At 32.0% G+C, this 20,285-nt stretch overlaps 2 protein-coding genes across 2 annotated transcripts; one reads left to right on the top strand and one right to left on the bottom strand.

Moving 5' to 3' along the window:
• Positions 1 to 1,829: 1,829 nt before the first annotated feature.
• LOC131593281 (protein LATERAL ROOT PRIMORDIUM 1-like) lies at positions 1,830 to 6,575 on the top strand. Its single transcript, XM_058865706.1, has 3 exons — positions 1,830 to 2,691; positions 3,264 to 3,574; positions 6,346 to 6,575. Exons 1-2 carry the CDS (start codon positions 1,971 to 1,973, stop codon positions 3,554 to 3,556), a joined length of 1,014 nt encoding a protein of 337 aa, XP_058721689.1. The 5' UTR covers positions 1,830 to 1,970; the 3' UTR covers positions 3,557 to 3,574; positions 6,346 to 6,575.
• Positions 6,576 to 10,161: 3,586 nt separating this feature from the next.
• LOC131593280 (phosphatidylinositol 4-phosphate 5-kinase 6-like) lies at positions 10,162 to 14,094 on the bottom strand. Its single transcript, XM_058865705.1, has 7 exons — positions 12,293 to 14,094; positions 12,037 to 12,204; positions 11,765 to 11,930; positions 11,548 to 11,664; positions 11,270 to 11,463; positions 10,977 to 11,186; positions 10,162 to 10,855 (listed from the first exon to the last, which is right to left on the bottom strand). Exons 1-7 carry the CDS (start codon positions 13,456 to 13,458, stop codon positions 10,567 to 10,569), a joined length of 2,310 nt encoding a protein of 769 aa, XP_058721688.1. The 5' UTR covers positions 13,459 to 14,094; the 3' UTR covers positions 10,162 to 10,566.
• Positions 14,095 to 20,285: the final 6,191 nt, after the last annotated feature.

The raw sequence follows: 20,285 nt of genomic DNA, 5'->3' as shown, positions 1-20,285 counted from the left end.
TTAGAGATAAAACATAAAAAACATTGCTCATATTTTCATCGGAAAATAGTATAAATCACACATAAAAAATTGTATCTAAATTTTCTCTTTTTTAAATTGCTCTTTCATGTGTACTAAACAAAAGATTAATATTCTAAATTCATACATAATTTATCTTTTATATATAAAATTATGTTTTTTAATTTGTGTGAAATATTCAAAACATTTTATAATTTGAAATGAAGGGAGCACAGCGGAAGAAAAAAACATTTTATTATGTATTTTAAAAAATAAGAGTTTTAATTACTTTTTTTTTATAAAAATCCTAAAAGAAAGAGTAAACTATTTTTTCAAAAAGGATGGGTAAATAAATACTTTTCCTAAAAAAAATATAGAATTAAATAACTTAACAAATTGAAGAAGAAATTTTTAGAAGAATAATGATGAAATGAATTGAAATGAAAGAAGAAAACACACCAAATCGGAATTACTCCCAACCCACCATATGTTCCATTAACTTCCCTCAAAATAGAAACCCTATTTTGTTTTCTTGCATTTTCTCATGTCTCTTTCTTCCATTTACAACAAAACATAAAGCCTAAAATGACTCATCAAACTATAGATGAATTTAATAACAAAAAACGTGCAAGACGTAACCTAAGGCTTAACCTAGAAATGAAGGCACACAAAAGATGCAATGTGGGTAGCCACATAACTTGTGGATATTAGTTACAGCACTACTCTATGAAGCTATTAAGCCAAGAATATGTATGTAATGTAAGTGGAGTTTCAGTGTCAGAACCTGTAGCAGTAGACCATAGTAGTATAGTACCCAATATTTTGCACAAAAGATATACTATTTTATATTATTTTCAAAAAGTTGGAGAACTAATTTAGTTTAATGATATTTTTTTATAATAAAGTAATAAAAGAGAGAGATTACATTTAGCAGTTTAATGTTGGAATTTAACTTCCTAAATGTAAATAAGTACAATGTTGTATTAATACATAAATATTGTTTAAATCGACCTCAAGTCCGTGTCAGTTAAAGATAAGAAAATGTAAATTTTAAATTTCTATAAACATTCTGATCAACCTCAAATTCTCGTTAGTCGAAGCTAGATGTACAATGCAAACTAATAATTTCCCTAAATGGCGTTTCGATTAATCTCAAGTTTACGCGACTGAGATTATCAACTAGTATGGGTGTAAGAATTCTAACAATTTTATTTTATTTTTTAAAAAGTTTCATTAAGTTGAAGTTTATGTGTATCATGTACAAACTACACTTAAAATCGATTCTTTGTGCCACTATTTTAGCCAATCTTAAACCAATATAATTAAATGTTAATGCCATAGATTGAATTTTTATATAACATATTAATCGTTCACCTGCCTCATCTATCCAATATTTTAATTACTTTAAAATATGCTTGATTTATAAATGAAATGATTTTTTTAAACTTAAATAAGAATTAATTTTTAACTCTTCTATTAATAATATGAAATTGAATGTAAATGATATGTGATTTATACACTGAAAAATATTAAATTTTTGTTTTTGAATTAAAGTTTTCATCTATGATTTTTTTTAAATAACACATTAGAACATTTGTTATTGTTAGCTTGATATATACTTTTTGTTTTTATAAACTAAAATAGTATATAGAAATTAATAGAAATTATTAAAAATTAAGATTAAAAACATCAACTTACATTTTTAATAAGAAAAATCACATAAACCACAACTTATATTTTATACATTTTTTAGTAACTTTTGTTTGCTCAAAATTCAAAACATATCCTCTTAAGATTTGCATAAAAAGAATAGAAAGAACCACACCATTCTATTCTCATTCCCTCTATAAAAATCACCAATCTCCATAAATTCATCACCACCTCAAAAAACACACAAACACAACACAACAACACTCTTTTTCTCCGAAACCTCAAAACTCTCACACATTTTGTAACAACCTCTTCCATTTCCAATGAGTATGTTAGGCCTAAGAGACCTAGTTCTCATAGCTCCATCACCTTCATCTCTTCACCATCATCAACAACAGCAACAACATCAACAACACAATCATCAAAACCAACCCATTTCATCAGATCACAATTCATCAGCTTCCTTAAGTGTCGGTTTTGGAATTTTCCCACTTCTTACCGCCACACCATGCATGCCACAACCACAACAACAACCAAACCAGTCTCAAAACAATGAAGCTCAAGAAAATAACAATTTTTGGAACCTTAGGATGTGTCCAGAACCAAAAAAAGTGATAACTGATGATAATGATGATGAGAATCATAATAATCATAATGATAGTAATAACAAGATGGTGATGATGGAGAGTGAAGAGAATGGTGTGTATGGTTCTGAGTATAGAGTGTGTCATGATTGTGGCAATAGAGCGAAGAAAGATTGTGTTTTTAGGAGATGTAGGACTTGTTGTAAGGGACGTGGTTATGATTGTAGTACTCATTTGAAGAGTACTTGGATTCCTTCGACTCGTCGGAGGGAGCGAGAAGGAGAGATTGTTGTTGGTGGCGGCGGTGGTGGTGGTTATGGTAGTGGTGGTGAGGGTTGTTCTGGTGTTAAGAGACCAAAGATTTTGTTAGGGTCTTCACAAAATGGTGCTGCTACTTCTCATAGTTCGAATTCTAATGGTGCTACTCCAAAGAGTTTTGCTAATAGCTCTCGTCATCAAGGTAGTTTCACTCTCTTTTGTAAATGATATTTTTATGTTTTCTTTTCGATTTTGTTGAACTTGTCGCGATTTCAAACATGGGTTGTATGTATTTATACCCGATGTCACATTAGTATTTTAGATTGACGTATTTGAGTTTATCTACACACGAATCACACAACTCAAAATTTGAATCGTCTAATCTTGATCAAATAGTTCTGGTTTGAATGGCTAAATGCATGATTATCCTAAATGCGGAGATTCTAGATCTTTAGATCTTTAGTATATGTGATAATCTAGTTAAGTTGATATATTTTTTATGAATAATTACTATTAATACTCTTCGGTCTCATATATAATTAAATATTAATTTATTTAATGTATCTAATCTATATATAGACCAATAATCAGAAGAGAGTAGTCGTTAAGCTAGTCACTTTTTCTTCATCGATGTTTAAACAATTTGAACTCGGGTCATTTAACCCTAATCTCAGACCAAATGCCCAAACAAGATGATACAATTGCATAAATTCACCACAAATCTTACTATAATCGAAATTACGGTTATTGAAGTGACGATTTTTTGAATTACAGATGCTAGTTTCAAAGAGGCATTACCAGGTCAAGTTCATGCACCTGCTGTATTCAAATGCCATAGAGTAACTGCCATTGGAAATGGAGAAGATGAGTTTGCTTATTTGGCAACGGTTCATATTAGTGGCCATGTGTTTAAAGGGTTTCTCTATGATCATGGAGTTGATGGGAAAAATCCAATGCCTTGTGTTTCTGAACTTCAATTGGGGAACAATTGTAGTGGAAAAAATGGTGAATGTTCTTCTGGAATTGGTGTTCAAAGTAATAATGCTTACCCTGCTTCTGCTAGCTAGATGGAGATTTATTATAAGGTAAGAATTTGACTTTTGTTGAATTTAAAGTAGTAACATTTTGTACCCTTTTGGTTATATTGCTTAAATAAGTCAATTTAACTTGAACATTGAAAAAAAATTCACTTTTTAATGTTTACTAGTTCTATGTGAAAAAAATTTAGTTGCAATAAGTCGGGTAATCAATTGGTCGGGTCGGGTGAATTTTGTATCCACATAACCCAACTTTGACGGGTTGGAAAATAGGTATTCATACTCATCCTAGACATGGTCGGTTTTTCTCTCCCCGATCACACACATATATGTAGGTTTGGAAATTGGATTCTCGTAGTTGTGAAAAACACGCATTTACGCATTTAGAGTATTAACTATTAATAATAGTTTGATCAAGATTTTATGACTCAATAAAATACCGGTTTAAAATTTTTTTAATGTCAAATTTAAATCTAAATCATCTAATATTGATCAAACGATTACTAATACCCTGAATGTGTGACTGCGTGTTATTTCATTACCTAGAAACTCATAAATTAGATCGGTAAATTTAAGTTTAGGGTGGAGTAGGTATCCACACTCCAATTCCATTCTCTAACTTTAAATTGCTTAACAAAATTTACTTCTCTATTAAAGTCGAGATAAGTTCAAACAAATAGTCATAATTGTTCTTGAACTTATGTCAACTTTGTCATCAATCATCAAAATAATGTGGTTTGTACATTACATATCTACACTTTTTCTTTTTACCATGTCTTTTACTATGAAGATCAAAATAAAGACACTATCAAAGGTAAAAACTATAGTGTACTAAAAATAATAGTATTACTGCAGTTGTTGAGGAAGGGTAAAAGAACAGTGAGAGTCACTTTAAAAATGTCACTTTGGAGAATCAACAGACAACAATATAAAAAAAGCAGAAATTGTACAGTTGTCTATGTCCATTATATGAGTGTGTGGTGTATAATATATTTTCACTACCGCCATTATATTATATCCTCATAATTGTGACATTTCCACTACCACATCATAAATTTCCACACTTTAATTATCAATTGCTTACTCTAGAGGTGTCCCATAATACTCACTCTTTTTTTTTAAAAAATATTATAATCACCGATTTTTATAAATTTAATGTATTTATTAATCATTTTTATTTAGGTTTAAGTTTTAATTTCCCTATTATAGCTTATTTGTAGAAAATAATCTCTCTATTTGAAGTTTAAATAATTTTGATTTTTTTCTTACATTTTGTATTTAAATTGATGTTATGTTCATTAATATAAATGACACATTATTATAAAATAGATATTTTATTAATTTTAAAAGTAAAATTATAAGTAAAAGATCAATAATTTTTTAATTTGAGGTAAAAAGTTTTGTGAATTGAGTTAAAAATAAAAAACCTAGGTGGTAATTAAATCTTTTATTTATTAATTTTTAAAAAGCATTTGTATGCTAAAGTGTAGCTTTCACTTTTCAAAAAGGTTAATAGTATATTTAAAAATAAATAATAAATGCATATAGTAAACTACACAAGGGTTTAGTATATAATAACACAAATTATTAGTTTATACTAATATGTATTTTTAATATGTGTGTAATAAACATTTTAGAGGATAAATTTATACAATCAAAGACCACAAGGAGTATATATTTTTAATATGAGTGAAATAAACAAACAAGTCATTTATTATGAAGATAGAGATTACATTTTTTTAATCAAATAATAAAAATAATTAATTAATCAATCTTTTCATTTTCCATAGAATTCAACATCTCCTAGCTATAAAAATGTTATAGCCATTCATTGCTATAATTCAATACTACTATTCTACTAACTAGTCACATAGACCCTACCAAAACCAACAACTACTACAAGCCATTGATTTCAATAATTCAAAAGCTAGCAACATAGGAGTAGGAAAGTTTTAATGTACACAATGGTTGTCACCATTTAACTTCAACATTTGTTTGATAGGATGTTTAGTTTCATCTCATTTATTTCATATTTGGGTTGACTTCAACTTTAATGAAGGAAAGGACAACTAATATTGTTTCTTACAATGAAATATATACCCAAACAATAATGTCCTTCAATTTATTGATTGGCTATTATCTTTCCTAAATGGAAATATTTGACCTAACATAACTTCAATTTTGGTTAATGTCACATCTTGCTTATCACTCCTAATTTATTTTGCTTCATTTAGAAACCTATTTGGGTCGCACATTTGTTACATAAATGAGACATCATGGAAAAGAAAAAGATAAGAGGAAACCTAACAATTGATTAAAGAAATGAAAGAAAGTTAGAGTAAATGCAATGTTTGGAAAGTCGAACCGGGTCGATTCAATCTATTCAAGCGGTTGAACCAAAGACGGCTAGTTTGTCGGTTTATTTTATCTTTGTTGAATTTTAGTCTAGTTAAATTTGAGTCAAGCGATTGAACCTGAAACCGTTGGTTTAATTGAGTTTATTTTTAAAATATATTTATTTACTTTATTAATAACAATTTAATCTTTTATTTATTTATTTATCATCTGATTCAATCACATTTGAACCAATTGAACTATAATCTAAAAGACCGGTTCAATCTTCGGTTTGGTCTGATTCTAAAACATTGTTTGCATGCAAAAGAGCTAGCAAACACTACACTAGTTGATTTATAAGTGTTACATTTTGTGTATGTATTGATGTTTTTTTTTCTTTATTGGTTTATTTCTAATTAACAACATAATTTTTAAGGTTAGTTTTAGGCTTAACAATATCTAAACATTTTGTATGATCATTACAGGTGATGGATGAGTTTGGTAAAGCAGCAAAGAATGGAAGTTTTTATTATGCCCTTTTGTTGAGAAAACTAACCAACCTATATGCTAAGTGGTCTTTGATTGTGTAAATTTATTCTCTTAAAATGTTAAAATGCATAATGGACCCTTTGTTAAATTTCTTGCACTAGGTTAGAAACATTGATGTAGCAAATACTTTATATTTAATGCTTAACTGAAGTTCTTAATTACTTTATGATGAGGTGAATTAGAATAAACCAATATTTAAAAATTTGAATTGTTGAGAACTCTAGATTATGATTCAACTGTTTTAAATTATTTGAACCGTTTCTTGGGTTGATTTTCAAATCATTGTTAGAAACATTTGGTATCATTAGTTTTAATAGGACAAAAAAAAAAATAATGAATACTAAATTTTAAAGGAAAATGATGGAAAGATGACACAATAATTTGGTTATCACAATAAATCACAAAATTAAGAGAAGAAAAAAAGATGAATCATGATTACTCATGTGCTTAAATTAATTATGATAATATGGGTGCAATAGTATTAACAATATTCTTTTTGGTCAAATAGTATTAACAATATTTGTTGTAAAAAATAGCTATCAAGACATTTTTGTTTGTCCATTTGTGTATGAAGAGGGTTGAAGTGCACCTTCATCATAATTTCACTCCTCTATGCCAACAACCATCGTGTTAAGAGTCCCACATCGGACAATATATGGCATGAACATGTCCTTATAAAGTGGGGGCAATCCTCACCCTATAAGCCGGTTTTGTAGGGTTGAGTTAGGCCTAACCACATTTCTTAACATGGTATCAAGAGCCTCGTTTAAGATCCAGTGGGCCACCTTCTATGGTTTCCGCTATCGGGCCACCCGCCATTTATTTCCACGCTCCAGTTGTCTAGTCCTGGGCGTGAGGGGGTGTGTTAAGAGTCCCACATCGGACAATATATGGCATGAACATGTCCTTATAAAGTGGGGGCAATCCTCACCCTACAAGCCGGTTTTGTAGGGTTGAGTTAGGCCCAACCACACTTCTTAACACATCGAGTCCTTGCAACTCTGAAACCATCTTCACTAACCAATGGGTCAAAATGGTATAGACATGAAAAACGAACTCCTCCAGAGCCTTCACCATCGGAACTCTGAAACCATCTTCACTAACCAATGGGTCAAAATGGTATAGACATGAAAAACAAACTCCTCCAGAGCCTCCACCATCGGAACTCTGAAACCATCTTCACTAACCAATGGGTCATAATGGTATAGACATGAAAAACGAACTCCTCCAGAGCCTCCACCACCGAAAGATTTGAAATCTTTGAAATATTGTGTTTGTGTGTCTGATATAGTAATTGTTACTTTGTTTTCTGTTTTATTTTAGTTGTGTGTTGTTCTTATGTTTAGTTTATTTTAATTTTGTTCTCAATGTGTTGTTTGATGAAAAGACCCAAAGAAGTTTGAATGAAGAAAAAATATTGATGAGCAAGAATCTAACTGTGGTTGTTGCAAATTAGACTCTCTTTTATAATTAATATTAAGAACTTTTATAATTGAACGCTGCAGTACACAACTAAAGAAGTAATCCATAACTGAATAGATTTAAATATTGTGGTTCTTAAACTCACTGGCAGGAGAAAATTTACTTGGTTGTTGGATTAAAGAATTGAATTTTTAATATTCTAGGAAATTTCTTTACCCCCCTCCTAACCTTCTTGGTCACCTCTGGTGAATTTACCGAAATACCCCCTGTTTCGGAAATACATCTTCGAAAAAGTGCTTTTATTGGAAAAAAAGGTGTTTTTCGGAAATGTATTTCCGAAATAAATTTGTTTTCCAGAAAATTGGTGTATTCGGAAGTCCATCTCCGAATTCACCCCCCTTTCAAGAATTCGGAAATGAAATTCCGAAATAAGGTCTGGGACAAAATCTACATGGGCACAGTCAATGAGGCGTGCTTTAGTCAAGTTTAACCCGATTGATTCTCATATGAGTGGGAATTTGAAAAGTCTTGATCCTGATGATACAAGAATGAGGTTAGAAAGACGAAGGAGGAGACGCTGCAACAGGTTAGAAAGTCCTGATCCTCTAGAAATTCATACCACATTGTAACTTACCAACGTAATAAACAACAACAAAAACTATACATTTAAAGTTCAAAAAACTTATGAACAAACTATACTTACATCATAGTGGTGTAGATCCTTACCAGCCATTCGCAACTCATTATGATTAGCACAAACTTGAATTTTCCTTCCCAATTGACCGTAACCAGGTCGGTTAGGGAACCTAACCGCCTTTTGAGACGATGGAGCCGACTCTAGAGTAGCCTTCTGTTTAACTTCGGCAGTCAGACTCTCAATGGAAATCGGAGCCGAACTCGAGGAAGCATCCGACACAGCAACAGATGGAGTAACAACTGGCGCTGCAACAGATGGAACGAATGGCGCTGCAACAGGTGGACGAAGAACCAGAGCTGCAACATATGTAGGAGTAGGAGTAGGGGTGACCGACGGCGAAGCATATGACGGAGGAGGTGGATGTCCGGAGGAGGTGGATGTCCGGAGGAGGAAGAACCGGCGGTACGTCCACCGCGAGAGCCACGACCACCACTACCACGGCCTGATCCTGCAGCATTAACGGATGATTGTTGAGAATGTGTAGGAGATGGTTGACTCCGGCAATTTTCGAGATGGTTTCCTCGACCGCGACGAGACATTGTGATGAAATTGGTTACAAGAGAGAGAAAATGTGTGAGTAGAGGAAAAGAGTAAAGATCGAAAATGATTTTGGATGTGATTGGAAGAAAAATGGGTGAGAGAGCAGGCTTTTAAGTAGGAAAGTGTTACCACATTTCTTAGAAGGTAACCGTCTGAGAGTGGTGGGGGAGAAAGAAAAGGCACTTCGAAATTTCAAATCAGGTTGATTACAACTCGTTCTACATTTACTATCATTTAAGAGACTTCCCAATTTACTATCAATGCGATTACAATTTTTGTCCTATAATGGTGAACAATTAAGAGACTTCCCAATTTACTATCAATGCGATTACAATTTTTGTCCTGTAATGGTGAATAATTAAGAGACGAAAAATAGTTTGATTTTGATGGAAGTTTTGGAGAGAGTTTGGGTTTGATTTTGATGGTATATGAACACTTTTCCGAAATATTACCTGATTGTAAAAAATAACTGAATTTTCATGCATTTCGGAAATGCATCTCCGAAAACACCAATTTTTTGGTGTTTTCGGAAATGCATTTCCGAAGTCTAAAAAAAAATTACTTCGAAGATGAATCTCCGAAGCAAGGGTAAGTTGGGGATTTCGCTAGGGGTGACCCCTATAGGGAGGTGGGTAAAGAAAAAACCATATTCTAATGATTTCTAATTTCTCTATGTTTATTTATTATTTATTGATGTCTAAATTTTGGATGGCATAGTTATTAGTGTTGTTTTTAGAATGTAAATTTCTTTCCCTATGATGTATTCTAGCAAATGAAAGTGTTCTAAGATTAGAAGTTGTAATCATCATATTTTAAATGAATATTGTTCCACTATTTTTTCTTCACCAAAAAATGTGGGAGTATGATGTTTAAATAATAAAAAGGAGACTCGATTATTTCAAATGTGATTCCAAATGATATGTAAAAATATGTTCATCTTATGTAATGATTCTCTCACATAATATAAGATATAAAATCGTAAAAAGCTCAGAGAATATCAGATGCTAAAATCGTAAAAAGCTCAGAGAATATCAGATGCTAGTGTGTTAGTTCAACCATGCAATATTTCACTTGTTCATCTTTAAAGAATGAAATTTTGGTCAATAAATTTCTTGGAAGAAAAATTAGATACAATACCATAGTATCATTGAACATGCCTAAGAATCATCATATATTTTTTGCACACTAAAAATCAACTGTTCACCACCTCAACATATGTACATTTCATTCAGCACCAAATACAGGCCCCATTTTGGAGACAAAAAATTGTTACATAATGAACATTTTCAATGTTGCTTACCCCTTTAGTTGATTCCTATACAATTTTGAAACAACATTGTTGTAAATAAAACAAAATTCACCAATGTACCCTCCTCAATGCGCCGGTCGCGAAAATGAGTACGAGCATCGACGTGCTGATTAGAACTCTGTCGTTCGTTGCAACTATACATGGATGGCCACATGCCACAAGTCGAATATTTTGACCAAAACTACACCCTTACGTAGTGTCTTCTACAAAAACTCGGAAGATGAATTCGCGAAAGCGTTTTGAGTATAGCCTTGGATCAACGGATGAGATTGACGTTGGATCGTATTGGATAGATTTGTAAGCATGCTCGAGCTTTTTACTAATATCGTAGTCTTGTAATATGTCTATGATACCGAAAAAGATTATAATATCGTATAACTCCCCAGTTGGTTCTCCAACCAACTGAGGAGTATCGCAATTGCTTCTTCGTAAAGCCATTTCGGCTTGCGCTGGCATGTTTATACCTAATTGTATCCACCTGAAACATAGCACACAAAACAGAAAATGTTTAATGTTCGGTTTCATTGGATTCATATGTAAAAAGTTAAAATTTATCAAAAGATTGCAACATTTTTCAGATGAGTTAATGGAGTATATACCGATTAGGATCTACGATGAGATTATCTATGTCGACTCCAGAAAGACGAGGGCCTCCATCGTCAAATCCAGATGGGGTGCATGTTCCCGAATTTCTACTACAAGGTGTAACGTTGCCGGTTGAAGTTGTTTCTCGAAAGTGAAGACCGACCAACATACTATAATCCATGATCCTTTCATGTTCCAGAAAGTCGCAATCTCTAGAAACTTGTCTGCATGAAAACATGTTTAGAACTATGATCAACAAACTTCAAAATAATTACTTTCCATCGATAACTTGCGGAAAAAAACTCACCTGCAAAATTCTTGGAACCAAGATTTCTGCAACCGAAATATGAAATTTAAGTCAAGATCCTTAAGTGTTGTAGTTGGCTCGATTTCTGCCTCGGGTTTATCGGTTGTGCGACCAAATGTTGAACCTTTCAAGTCAAACCGTCTGTGAATGGTGTATTGAGAACAAAATATATTTCCCATGATGACAAAGCGAACCTGAAATTTACGAAGCGCGTTTGATTAAGAATAAAAGTTTCATTTTTATACGAAAGCGAAAGTTTATAAACACCTACGCGTTACCTTCTTATGTCCAGCTCCTGTTAGTTTAACACAATGTAAGCCGAAGAATTTTGTGACTAGCGTGTTCTCAAAAGCCCGGACGTGTTTATAATAAGCCGGAAGCATTTTCAGAAAAACCTGCAATCATGTATCCAGTGAAAACTATCACCTCAAAGTGGACTAATAAATATTTTCGAAAAAAAATTTTGATTCTTTAGCTAACTAAAATGGAACTCACTTTTACTTCGGCTTTCTTCATGGTTTTGATCATATACCGGTCATCGTTCGTCAAATAGAAGAAACTTCCACTTTTTCCAGGGGATGAAAGCTCCCGGAGAGCGTCATTCCCACATATCGATATCATGTAATCGGCAGGATCAACTTTGAACAACTTTCTAAGAGCCCTGAAAATATAGATGCAATCAAATCAATCATCATTGTTTCTGAAAATTTGAAAATACATTGTTTCGTAAACAAAATCGGATAATTCGATCCTGATGAGTTGACTACCTGAATACTACCGGACAATAGTCTTTCCATCTAAACTCACACGAAGGATGAGGTGGCGTATGCTTCGATCCTTCTGACGGAAATCGAGTCCAAACTTTCTCTTTGGGATCAAACGCGGAAGATTTCAAATCAAGAGATGCACTTGGAGCCGGTCTTCCAACAGAATGTCTGTGCTATGGTACACGAAATTAGTAACTACGCGATGAAAATTAGAATCGAAAAAGAAAATTAGCAACAAATTTTCTGATCAGTATACCTGATACCTAGTTGGAGATTCAACATCAGCTCATAGTTTTTATGACCTTTAGCTATAGTTTCTCCTTGTTTCTTCGACGCGGTTATTCTCAACCGCGGCGATTTATGCCAACTTTGAACAGAATTACTTCCCAACTCACCAAATGTCGATTTTCTACCTGAACCGTTAGCGCCTTCTTCTGCGCTGTAACTACTAACCCTTCCATCAACTGAACTCCATCTAGGTTTTCCATTTCCACCCGTTCCTTTCTTACGTGTCGATTTTTTCTTCACATTATTATTATCTTCCTCGAAACCCATCAAGCTCAATATCTTCTCCGAAGGATAAACCGAAACATCCTCGCACGGAGAAACCCTACATTCACTCAATTCATCGATGAAAACCTCCTGAGGATCCCATTCAAAATGATTATCACTAGAACCGGACGGATAATACGTACCGCTTTGCTCATTAGGATCCTTACTCCAAACACCAACATAAAAACTACCATCACCCCATCGAAACGTACCGTTCCCTTTCGGTAAACCGTCTTCCCAACAACCATCATACCTATTACCATTTTGCCACATCATTGTACCATTCCCATTAAACAAACCATTCCTCCATTGACCAATATAATGATTCCCCTTCTTCCATTGATACCTACCATGCCCATTTTGAAAACCCTTCTTCCATTCACCATCATAGAAATCACCATTAGGATAACTCTCCTTCCCATTCCCACTCTTCATATTCATAACCCAAGAGCCTTTATATGTATAACCAGATGAACCTATATAAGTACCTTTACCATCCATATAAAAAACCTTGAAATCACCTTCATAGGTAGCACCACTAGGCCAACTAAACCTACCTTTCCCCATTGTAAAACCTTGAATCCATTCACCAACATACATACAACCATCAATCCATAGATACTTACCATGACCATGTGGAAACCTGTCTAGCCATTGTCCTGTATAGAAATCACCATTGGCGAAAAGCTTTTCGACATGACACAACTCTGTCGACGACGACGAAGCTTGTTCGTCGTCGTCGTCATCTTCATCATCTACATGGGCTACAGACATCGTTGTGAAGATGCTGTTAGCCCTTTTCTTAGCAGTTGCAGATTTTCTAACTGTTGCTTCCCATGCTTTTACAATGCCATTCAGCTCCCTGCTCATTCTCTTGAAAGTCTCCACTTTGATTATTCAAACTTTAACCCATCAAAACCCAATTGAAAAAGATTCAATTTTTCTATCTCAATACATAAACCCAATTGAAAAAGATTCAATTTTTCTCTCTCAATACATAAACCCAAATGAAAAAGATTCAATTTTTCAATCTCAATACATAAACCCAATTGAAAAAGATTCAATTTTTCAATCTCAATACATAAACCCAATTGAAAAAGATTCAATTTTTCTCTCTCAATACATAAACCCAGATGAAAACAATGTTGCAAAATGCATTTCTGCAACAAACCCAGAAACTAAAATCTCTCAAATCAAATCAAAATGTTGAGACCAACCAAAAAGACTAAATTTTTTTCAATTTGATTCTTTGTTTCTTCTAACGTTGTTGTGTGTAACAATAATGGGTTGTGTTTGGATTTTGAAGAAAACAATGTTGATGTTGGGTTTGAAACCTATGACTCTTTCTTTTACCTTGTTATTTCCGACATTATGTTTTCTCTATGTTTTTTTGTTGTTGTTTTGTTCAATTGGATTCCATTCAACTCTTGGTTCTATGGATTCCGAATTTGGCTCCTAAGAGTAATTTAAAACCATACAATTGTAAGAAAAATGAGAAAAAATATGTTGAAAGCTTAGGTGTCTTTCAAATTATCAATGCCTATATTTTAGAATAAGAGATAGAGTTTTATTCTAATTTTAGTGTTTTTTTTGTTTGTTTTAATGATCCCTATATTTGTTACTCTAATGGATAATGCCACTTGGTTTTAGGGATTTGTTGATTGATTTATTTTGTTCCTAGTTCTTCATTTTTCTTTATATGCAATTGATGTTGAATCAATGAGATCTATTTATCCATAGGGTGTGAGAAGTGAAATGTGAAAAAACAAACAAGTTTTTTTTTTCCTTTTTTTAAATAGATTATTTTATCAAGAGATAATCATATTTGAGACTTGTAATAAATTAAATGTCACTACATATTTCTAGGTGAGATTTAAATTTTAATTTGTTTTGACTACCATATAACCATGGAAAATGTCCACTCTGTCATAAATTTAATCGTTGTTTTACAAAAAAAAAAAAAAAACAATATTTAGATTATAAATCATTTTATAATTTTAATAGAATATTAATATTTTTTAATATTTTATTATTATTTATTATTAATTTTCCACTAATTTTTTAATTTCTCTTTTTTATATAATTAATAAATACTAGAATTGTAATTCATATAAAATTTTTATTTCTCATATAAAATTAATTAAATTTTTTTAATTTGTATAAAATACATAAAACTTCTTATAATTAGAAACAAAAGAGAGTGACATTCAAATATAATCATAATTTTTTTGGATTAATTAAATATTTTGAAGTCATTAACAACACTATATTTACTCAATAATAAGTTAAGTTCAAAAAGTTGATAACCTCTCAATCATAATTGAAAGTTAATTTTTTTATCTTTTGTAATTAGCCATCCTTTCCAATTAAAAAGAGCATAATTAATAGCATGGGAGCAAACTCTATTAAAAAACTTAAGTCAAACTCCAAAAGGCATCTTGAAATCCCAAAAGGTTCACTTTAGCTAGACATCTAGGTGACATAGTCTTTCACATTAAATATAGTATGAGAACATTAGTGGATAACCTCTACTTTATTTATGATTTTAATAATATGAACATTGTTTTATTAAAAAAAAAGAGAGAGGCAAACCCATCTCAAAGCTTTGAATGTGTCTTGTGTGGCTCTTTTGAAGTATCACTAAGGATGATATTATGAAGGCTGTGAAGGATTTCTTTGAGAGAAATAGAATTTATGTAGAGTGAATTGTGCCTTGGTGATTTTGATTCCAAAATTGTCGGATGCAAAAACCATGAAAGACATGAGCCTGATTGCCTGTTGTATGAAAATTTATAAAATCATATAAAAAATCCTTACGAGAAGACTTAGTAATGTGATCAACGAGGTAGTGATGATAGTTAGTCAGCTTTTATGTCCTGTAAGGTGATTCATGATAATATTTTGATGGCACACGAGTTATTGAGGGGCTATAACAGAAAACATATATTTCTCGATGAGAAGGTGTATGACACGATGGAATGGTCTGCTTTGGAAGAAATTCTACGTGAGTTAAATTTCCCGATGAGATTCATCAAATGGATTATGGTTTGTGTCACTACTGTGTCATATCGATACTCCATCAATGGGCAAGTTATGGAACAGCTGAAAGCAAAACGAGGATTACAACAAGGCGATCTGGTATCCCCGATGTTTTTTGTACTTATTATGGAGTTGTCCGGAGAATTTGCATCATATTTCTGATTTCAATTACCACTCCCGATGTAAAAAATTGCAAATTGTAAATCAACTATCTACCCAATACTAAAGTGTTGCCCAAACTGACCTTTTTGTCCTTCCAAGCAATTATTTTTTTCCTTTGCTAAAGGTTATTCCAGTAATTAACAAAATAAAAATTGCTTCATGCCAATTGTTCTCTCCTCATTGGTCACTTCAATGATCTGTTGTACTTTCACGTTTTCTCTTCTCTCTCACACGTTTTCTCTTTTCTCTTTCCTTTTCTCCACCCTCTGAGCTGCCGAAACTATTTGGGAAAATGAAGACGAAGCAACTCGCAGCAAATGCAGAAACTCATAGCCATGCCAATATTCGTCTCTGATTCTATGGTATCTTAGAAACTCTTCTACCATTTCAATATTTCCTTCACTTCTTCTCATTTTATTTAGAGTTGGATAAATATTCGTTTGGGTTTGATTTCATTTGTCATTTGATTTCATTTTTGTTTTTGTTTTAACTCCTTCATATTCTTAGATCTATGGTGCTATGATTCCATTTTCATTTACTTCTTCTAATTTGTGGTATTTTTATTTATTTTTTGTTAGGGGTTTTGATTTCAGAAGAAAGATACAACTAAGCAACAAATCTTTTCAGTGGATAGCGGCATTTCAGATCTGGGCTTGATCACTACATCTAAATAGTTAGAATGATTTATGCCTACTTCCATCCAAATGTAATATCGTATACTAGCTTGTGTTGTAGTGAGTGTTATTTTAAAGTGTTATTGAGCTATTTTAAATTTGACATATTTTACCATTTCAGGTTGAGAAATGGATGGAAAAATTGGAAGAATGTGAAATCAAGAGAAAAGTAACAATCAAAACCATCATTATGTCAGTTTCTTTTTTTGTGAGTTACATGGCTTCTTATTAACCTTTGCTTAAATTATTCATGGTTTTCTCTTCTTTTTTTGTTGTTGTTACTTTATGAATGTTTGTTCTTTCCATCATGGTTTTAGAAAACATTCAATTCCTATACTTTTTCATAATCAAATGTTAGTTAGTACCTTAGCTGTTATGAATTTACCATTGATTTGATTTTATTGCAGTTTGAAAAAGCACTTAATCAAATTAAAGACGATTCCAAATCAAATCCTGATGCAGCCCCTCAGTGTTGTAGATGTTGCATCTTCCTTAGTACATGGAAGAAGTGCAGCAGCTGCTAAAGCCTCATCAAGTGATAAAATTGCTGCCATATTAGCTATGCATGTGGCTGGTGACAGGGCTCCAGTGAATACTTAAAGTGTTGGAGTTGATGTTGGGCCAATTATTGAAACAATATTAATAATTTTTCAATTCATACATAAATTGTGCTACAACCTTTTTTTTCAATTGCAGGTTGAAAGAGTTAATCATAGAGATGACGTGCAGAGATTTGTAAAGCAATAAAGTCAAGCCTCTTCTTGGTATGGTTTTTGAGTTTATTCTGTTAAACTAAGTTAATTATACATACAGTTAAAACGGGTTAATGGAACACTGGACACGGAAACAGTTGTAACACGCCGAAATTTATTTTAACATTTTGGAATTTCACTTGGATGGTTATATTGTTTATCTATTTGATGTTTAAAGTAGTCTATGTACGGTATATGATGTTTCTCAATGGTGATTTTAGTGACGGGCCTTACACTAGATGCACGCCACGGTGAATATTGACTAGAAGTAACTGCAGCACTGACTAGAAGTAACTGCAACACTGCCTTTTATTATCAATTTCTTAATAATTATGTTCTAAGTAATAAAATTTATCTCAAACTGTTTTGGAAAATAGTCAACCTAATATGTTTTATCAAAGAATGTATTTTGATTTAGTGCAGTCATGATCTTAGCTTCCTTTTTTTATATTGTATTGCAAATGTTTCTTCTTCATTTCTGGTTTTAGTTAATTTTTTCTTTGTTTGTAGATAGAAAACCTTCTTGATTGTGCTGTAGCCAAAATAAGCAGGAAACCATTGAAAGTTTTTGTTGAAGTGAATACAACCGGAGAAACATGTAAGTTACACCTGATAGATTTTCCAGCAAATTCAGTATCTAAATCTCTAAATAAAATTGACATGGTTTAGTTTGAAGACTATTAAGTTGCCCGAAAGAGTTTTTGTTGTAGGTTGAAAGAGTTTTTGTTGTAGGTTGAAAGAGTTTCTCATAGAGATGACATGCAATAATTTGTGCAGAATAATTTTTGAATAAATTTAAATGATGTTGTTTTTGTTGTAGATTATCAGTCTGGCTGCAATTTGCACGTCGACAGATTATTATTCGCGGCCGTTGGACACTATTGTATTTGTGGGTGTAATTATGCATGCAGATTAAATTTTGGACTGCAGTTAAAACCTTGGTCACTACTATTAGCTAAAAATTGTTTATATTTTCATTTGATGAGTTAGTTTATATGAGTTGGTTTTGATAACTTGGTTTATGTGAGTTGGTTTTAGAAAGTGAAGGACATATGCAAGAGGAGACCAAATCCATTAATATGTCGTTGAGTATTCATAACTTGGTTTATGTGAGTTGGTTTATGTGAGTTAGTTTATATTAATGTTTTGCTGCTATGAACCTGTAAGTATTCTATTCCGTTTCTGATTTTCTCTCAGCCCTTTTTTGTTAGCAATTAAATCGATTATGGGAGCCTGCTAGTGATGTTGAATTCTTTTATATTTTTGGTGTTTGATACAAAACCGATCTGTGCCAATTGATTTACGCGATAGCTCGGGGTGAATGTACATGCTGTTGCAGTTAAGATTTAATTATAGTTCTTCCTTGTCTTCTGCACCTTTTCTTCTCCGCATACTCAAACACTTCTGAATTGTGTTTGTATGTCTAGACACCGTCATTTCATGATTTCTCCTCCCTTTAAAATTGGTTTGATTTTAATGGACTCCATGTGTTTGATTTTAATACTAAATTACCCAATTTCAATTTGTTACAGGAATACTAAACCAAATTGGTTGGAGCTTGATACAATTAACTTTGGTCTTTGAAACTGTTACTGATGATGAGTTACTGATGACGAGGTTGTTAATTTTATCAACTCAAAGGCCAATGTTGTTGTCATATACCATATTATTCAGGACTGTATAGAGTTATAACAGATAGAATTGTAATTAATTATAATGCAAAGATTACTCCAATCACCTACATCTTGATGAAGTTATGATGTTGAGAATGACAAAATTGAAAGTTGGCATAAATGACAAAATTGCTAACATAAAATTGCTATTGTTTTATTGAAAAAATTAAAAAATTGCTACTGTAAAACTACTAATGTAAAATTACCATGGTTTTATTAATTGTTACTGTTTTATGAATTGCTGGATTGTTTTATTAAATGACAAAATCAAACAAAAATGTTTGCTTCATTACTTTTAAAGGCTAGAGCTAAATATATTTGGTAGTTTAACAATAATGCAGAATTCAACATGTTCTGCTACACGATAAAAATAACTTAATTAGGATCAACATGTTCCACTACATCCACTCTAAAAATTAGGAATTCAACATGTTTTGGTACATGACAACCATGTACTAATACAAAGTGATTAATACAAAATAATTGAATAACTTCAATCAACTAAACTATATCTAAAATTAACTCAAATCAAAACTCCAAGTAGCAGCAGAAATATGTCTTCCTCCAATGCCATGTTCCCTTCTCTGCATATAACAAAATTTTAATAAATATGAGATTAATTATTAATTTTTTTCACATGTCACTATCAAGACAATATCTATTTTAATTTAATCAATCATTATCTTAATTTAAGAGATAAAATTTTTATCTTTAATTTTTTCTCCATCTCCCTATTTTTTTTCTTCTTTTTTGTATGATTATTTAATATTTAATATAATTAAATCTATATGATTTTTGTTTATTTTAAAAATAAGTAAATATTTCAAATTTTGTATCTATTTCTAAAATTTAATATTTTTATTCCTTAAAATTTCATTTTTTTTCTTCAACACACATGTCCTTTTTTTATATGGTTATTGAATACAGTTAAACTTTTAGGATTATTATTCATTTATAATTAAATCATTCATTTCAAATTTACATGTGTCCAAATATATTTTATACAACATCATAATTAAATTACCCGTGCGGGAGCACGGGTCTCTTACTAGTATTACTTTTACAAATGATCTAATGTATTTTACAAGAGGAGATGACATGTTTCTTAAAATTTCGATGTAGGTGTTTTAAAAGTTCTCGAGTACAACCAGTTTGAACATTCGGTAAAGTGCAAGGTTTATTTCGGGGGTGTCAAACCAGAAGTAAAGCAGGATATCCTTGAAGCTATAAGTTTTTCAGAATGAGAACTTCCATTCAAGTACCCCGCGGTGTGCCTTTATCAAGTAGAAACGTACAGTACATCAAGATTGAATAGTTGCAAAGATCAAACTTTGAAAATTCGCGCGGTAGCTAAAAGATCCATGGGATGCATTGAAAATTTGTATCAAATTAAACAC

The sequence above is a fragment of the Vicia villosa genome, linkage group LG3 (genome assembly GCF_029867415.1).
Source record: "Vicia villosa cultivar HV-30 ecotype Madison, WI linkage group LG3, Vvil1.0, whole genome shotgun sequence".
NCBI lineage: Eukaryota > Viridiplantae > Streptophyta > Magnoliopsida > Fabales > Fabaceae > Vicia > Vicia villosa.
Note: the sequence above shows the minus strand (reverse complement) of the source record. Positions and strands in the feature narration are given on the sequence as shown.

Bases quoted from the DNA above. Each gene is read 5' to 3' on its own strand.
- LOC131593280 (XM_058865705.1), bottom strand. From the start codon at position 13,458: ATGAGCAGGGAGCTGAATGGCATTGTAAAAGCATGGGAAGCAACAGTT. The intron at 12,205-12,292 runs GTATACTGATCA...ACCATAGCACAG, and splicing joins AATCTCCAACTAGGTATCAG to ACATTCTGTTGGAAGACCGG. The intron at 11,931-12,036 runs GTAGTCAACTCA...CTATATTTTCAG, and splicing joins TATTGTCCGGTAGTATTCAG to GGCTCTTAGAAAGTTGTTCA.
- LOC131593281 (XM_058865706.1), top strand. From the start codon at position 1,971: ATGAGTATGTTAGGCCTAAGAGACCTAGTTCTCATAGCTCCATCACCT. The intron at 2,692-3,263 runs GTAGTTTCACTC...TTTGAATTACAG, and splicing joins TAATAGCTCTCGTCATCAAG to ATGCTAGTTTCAAAGAGGCA.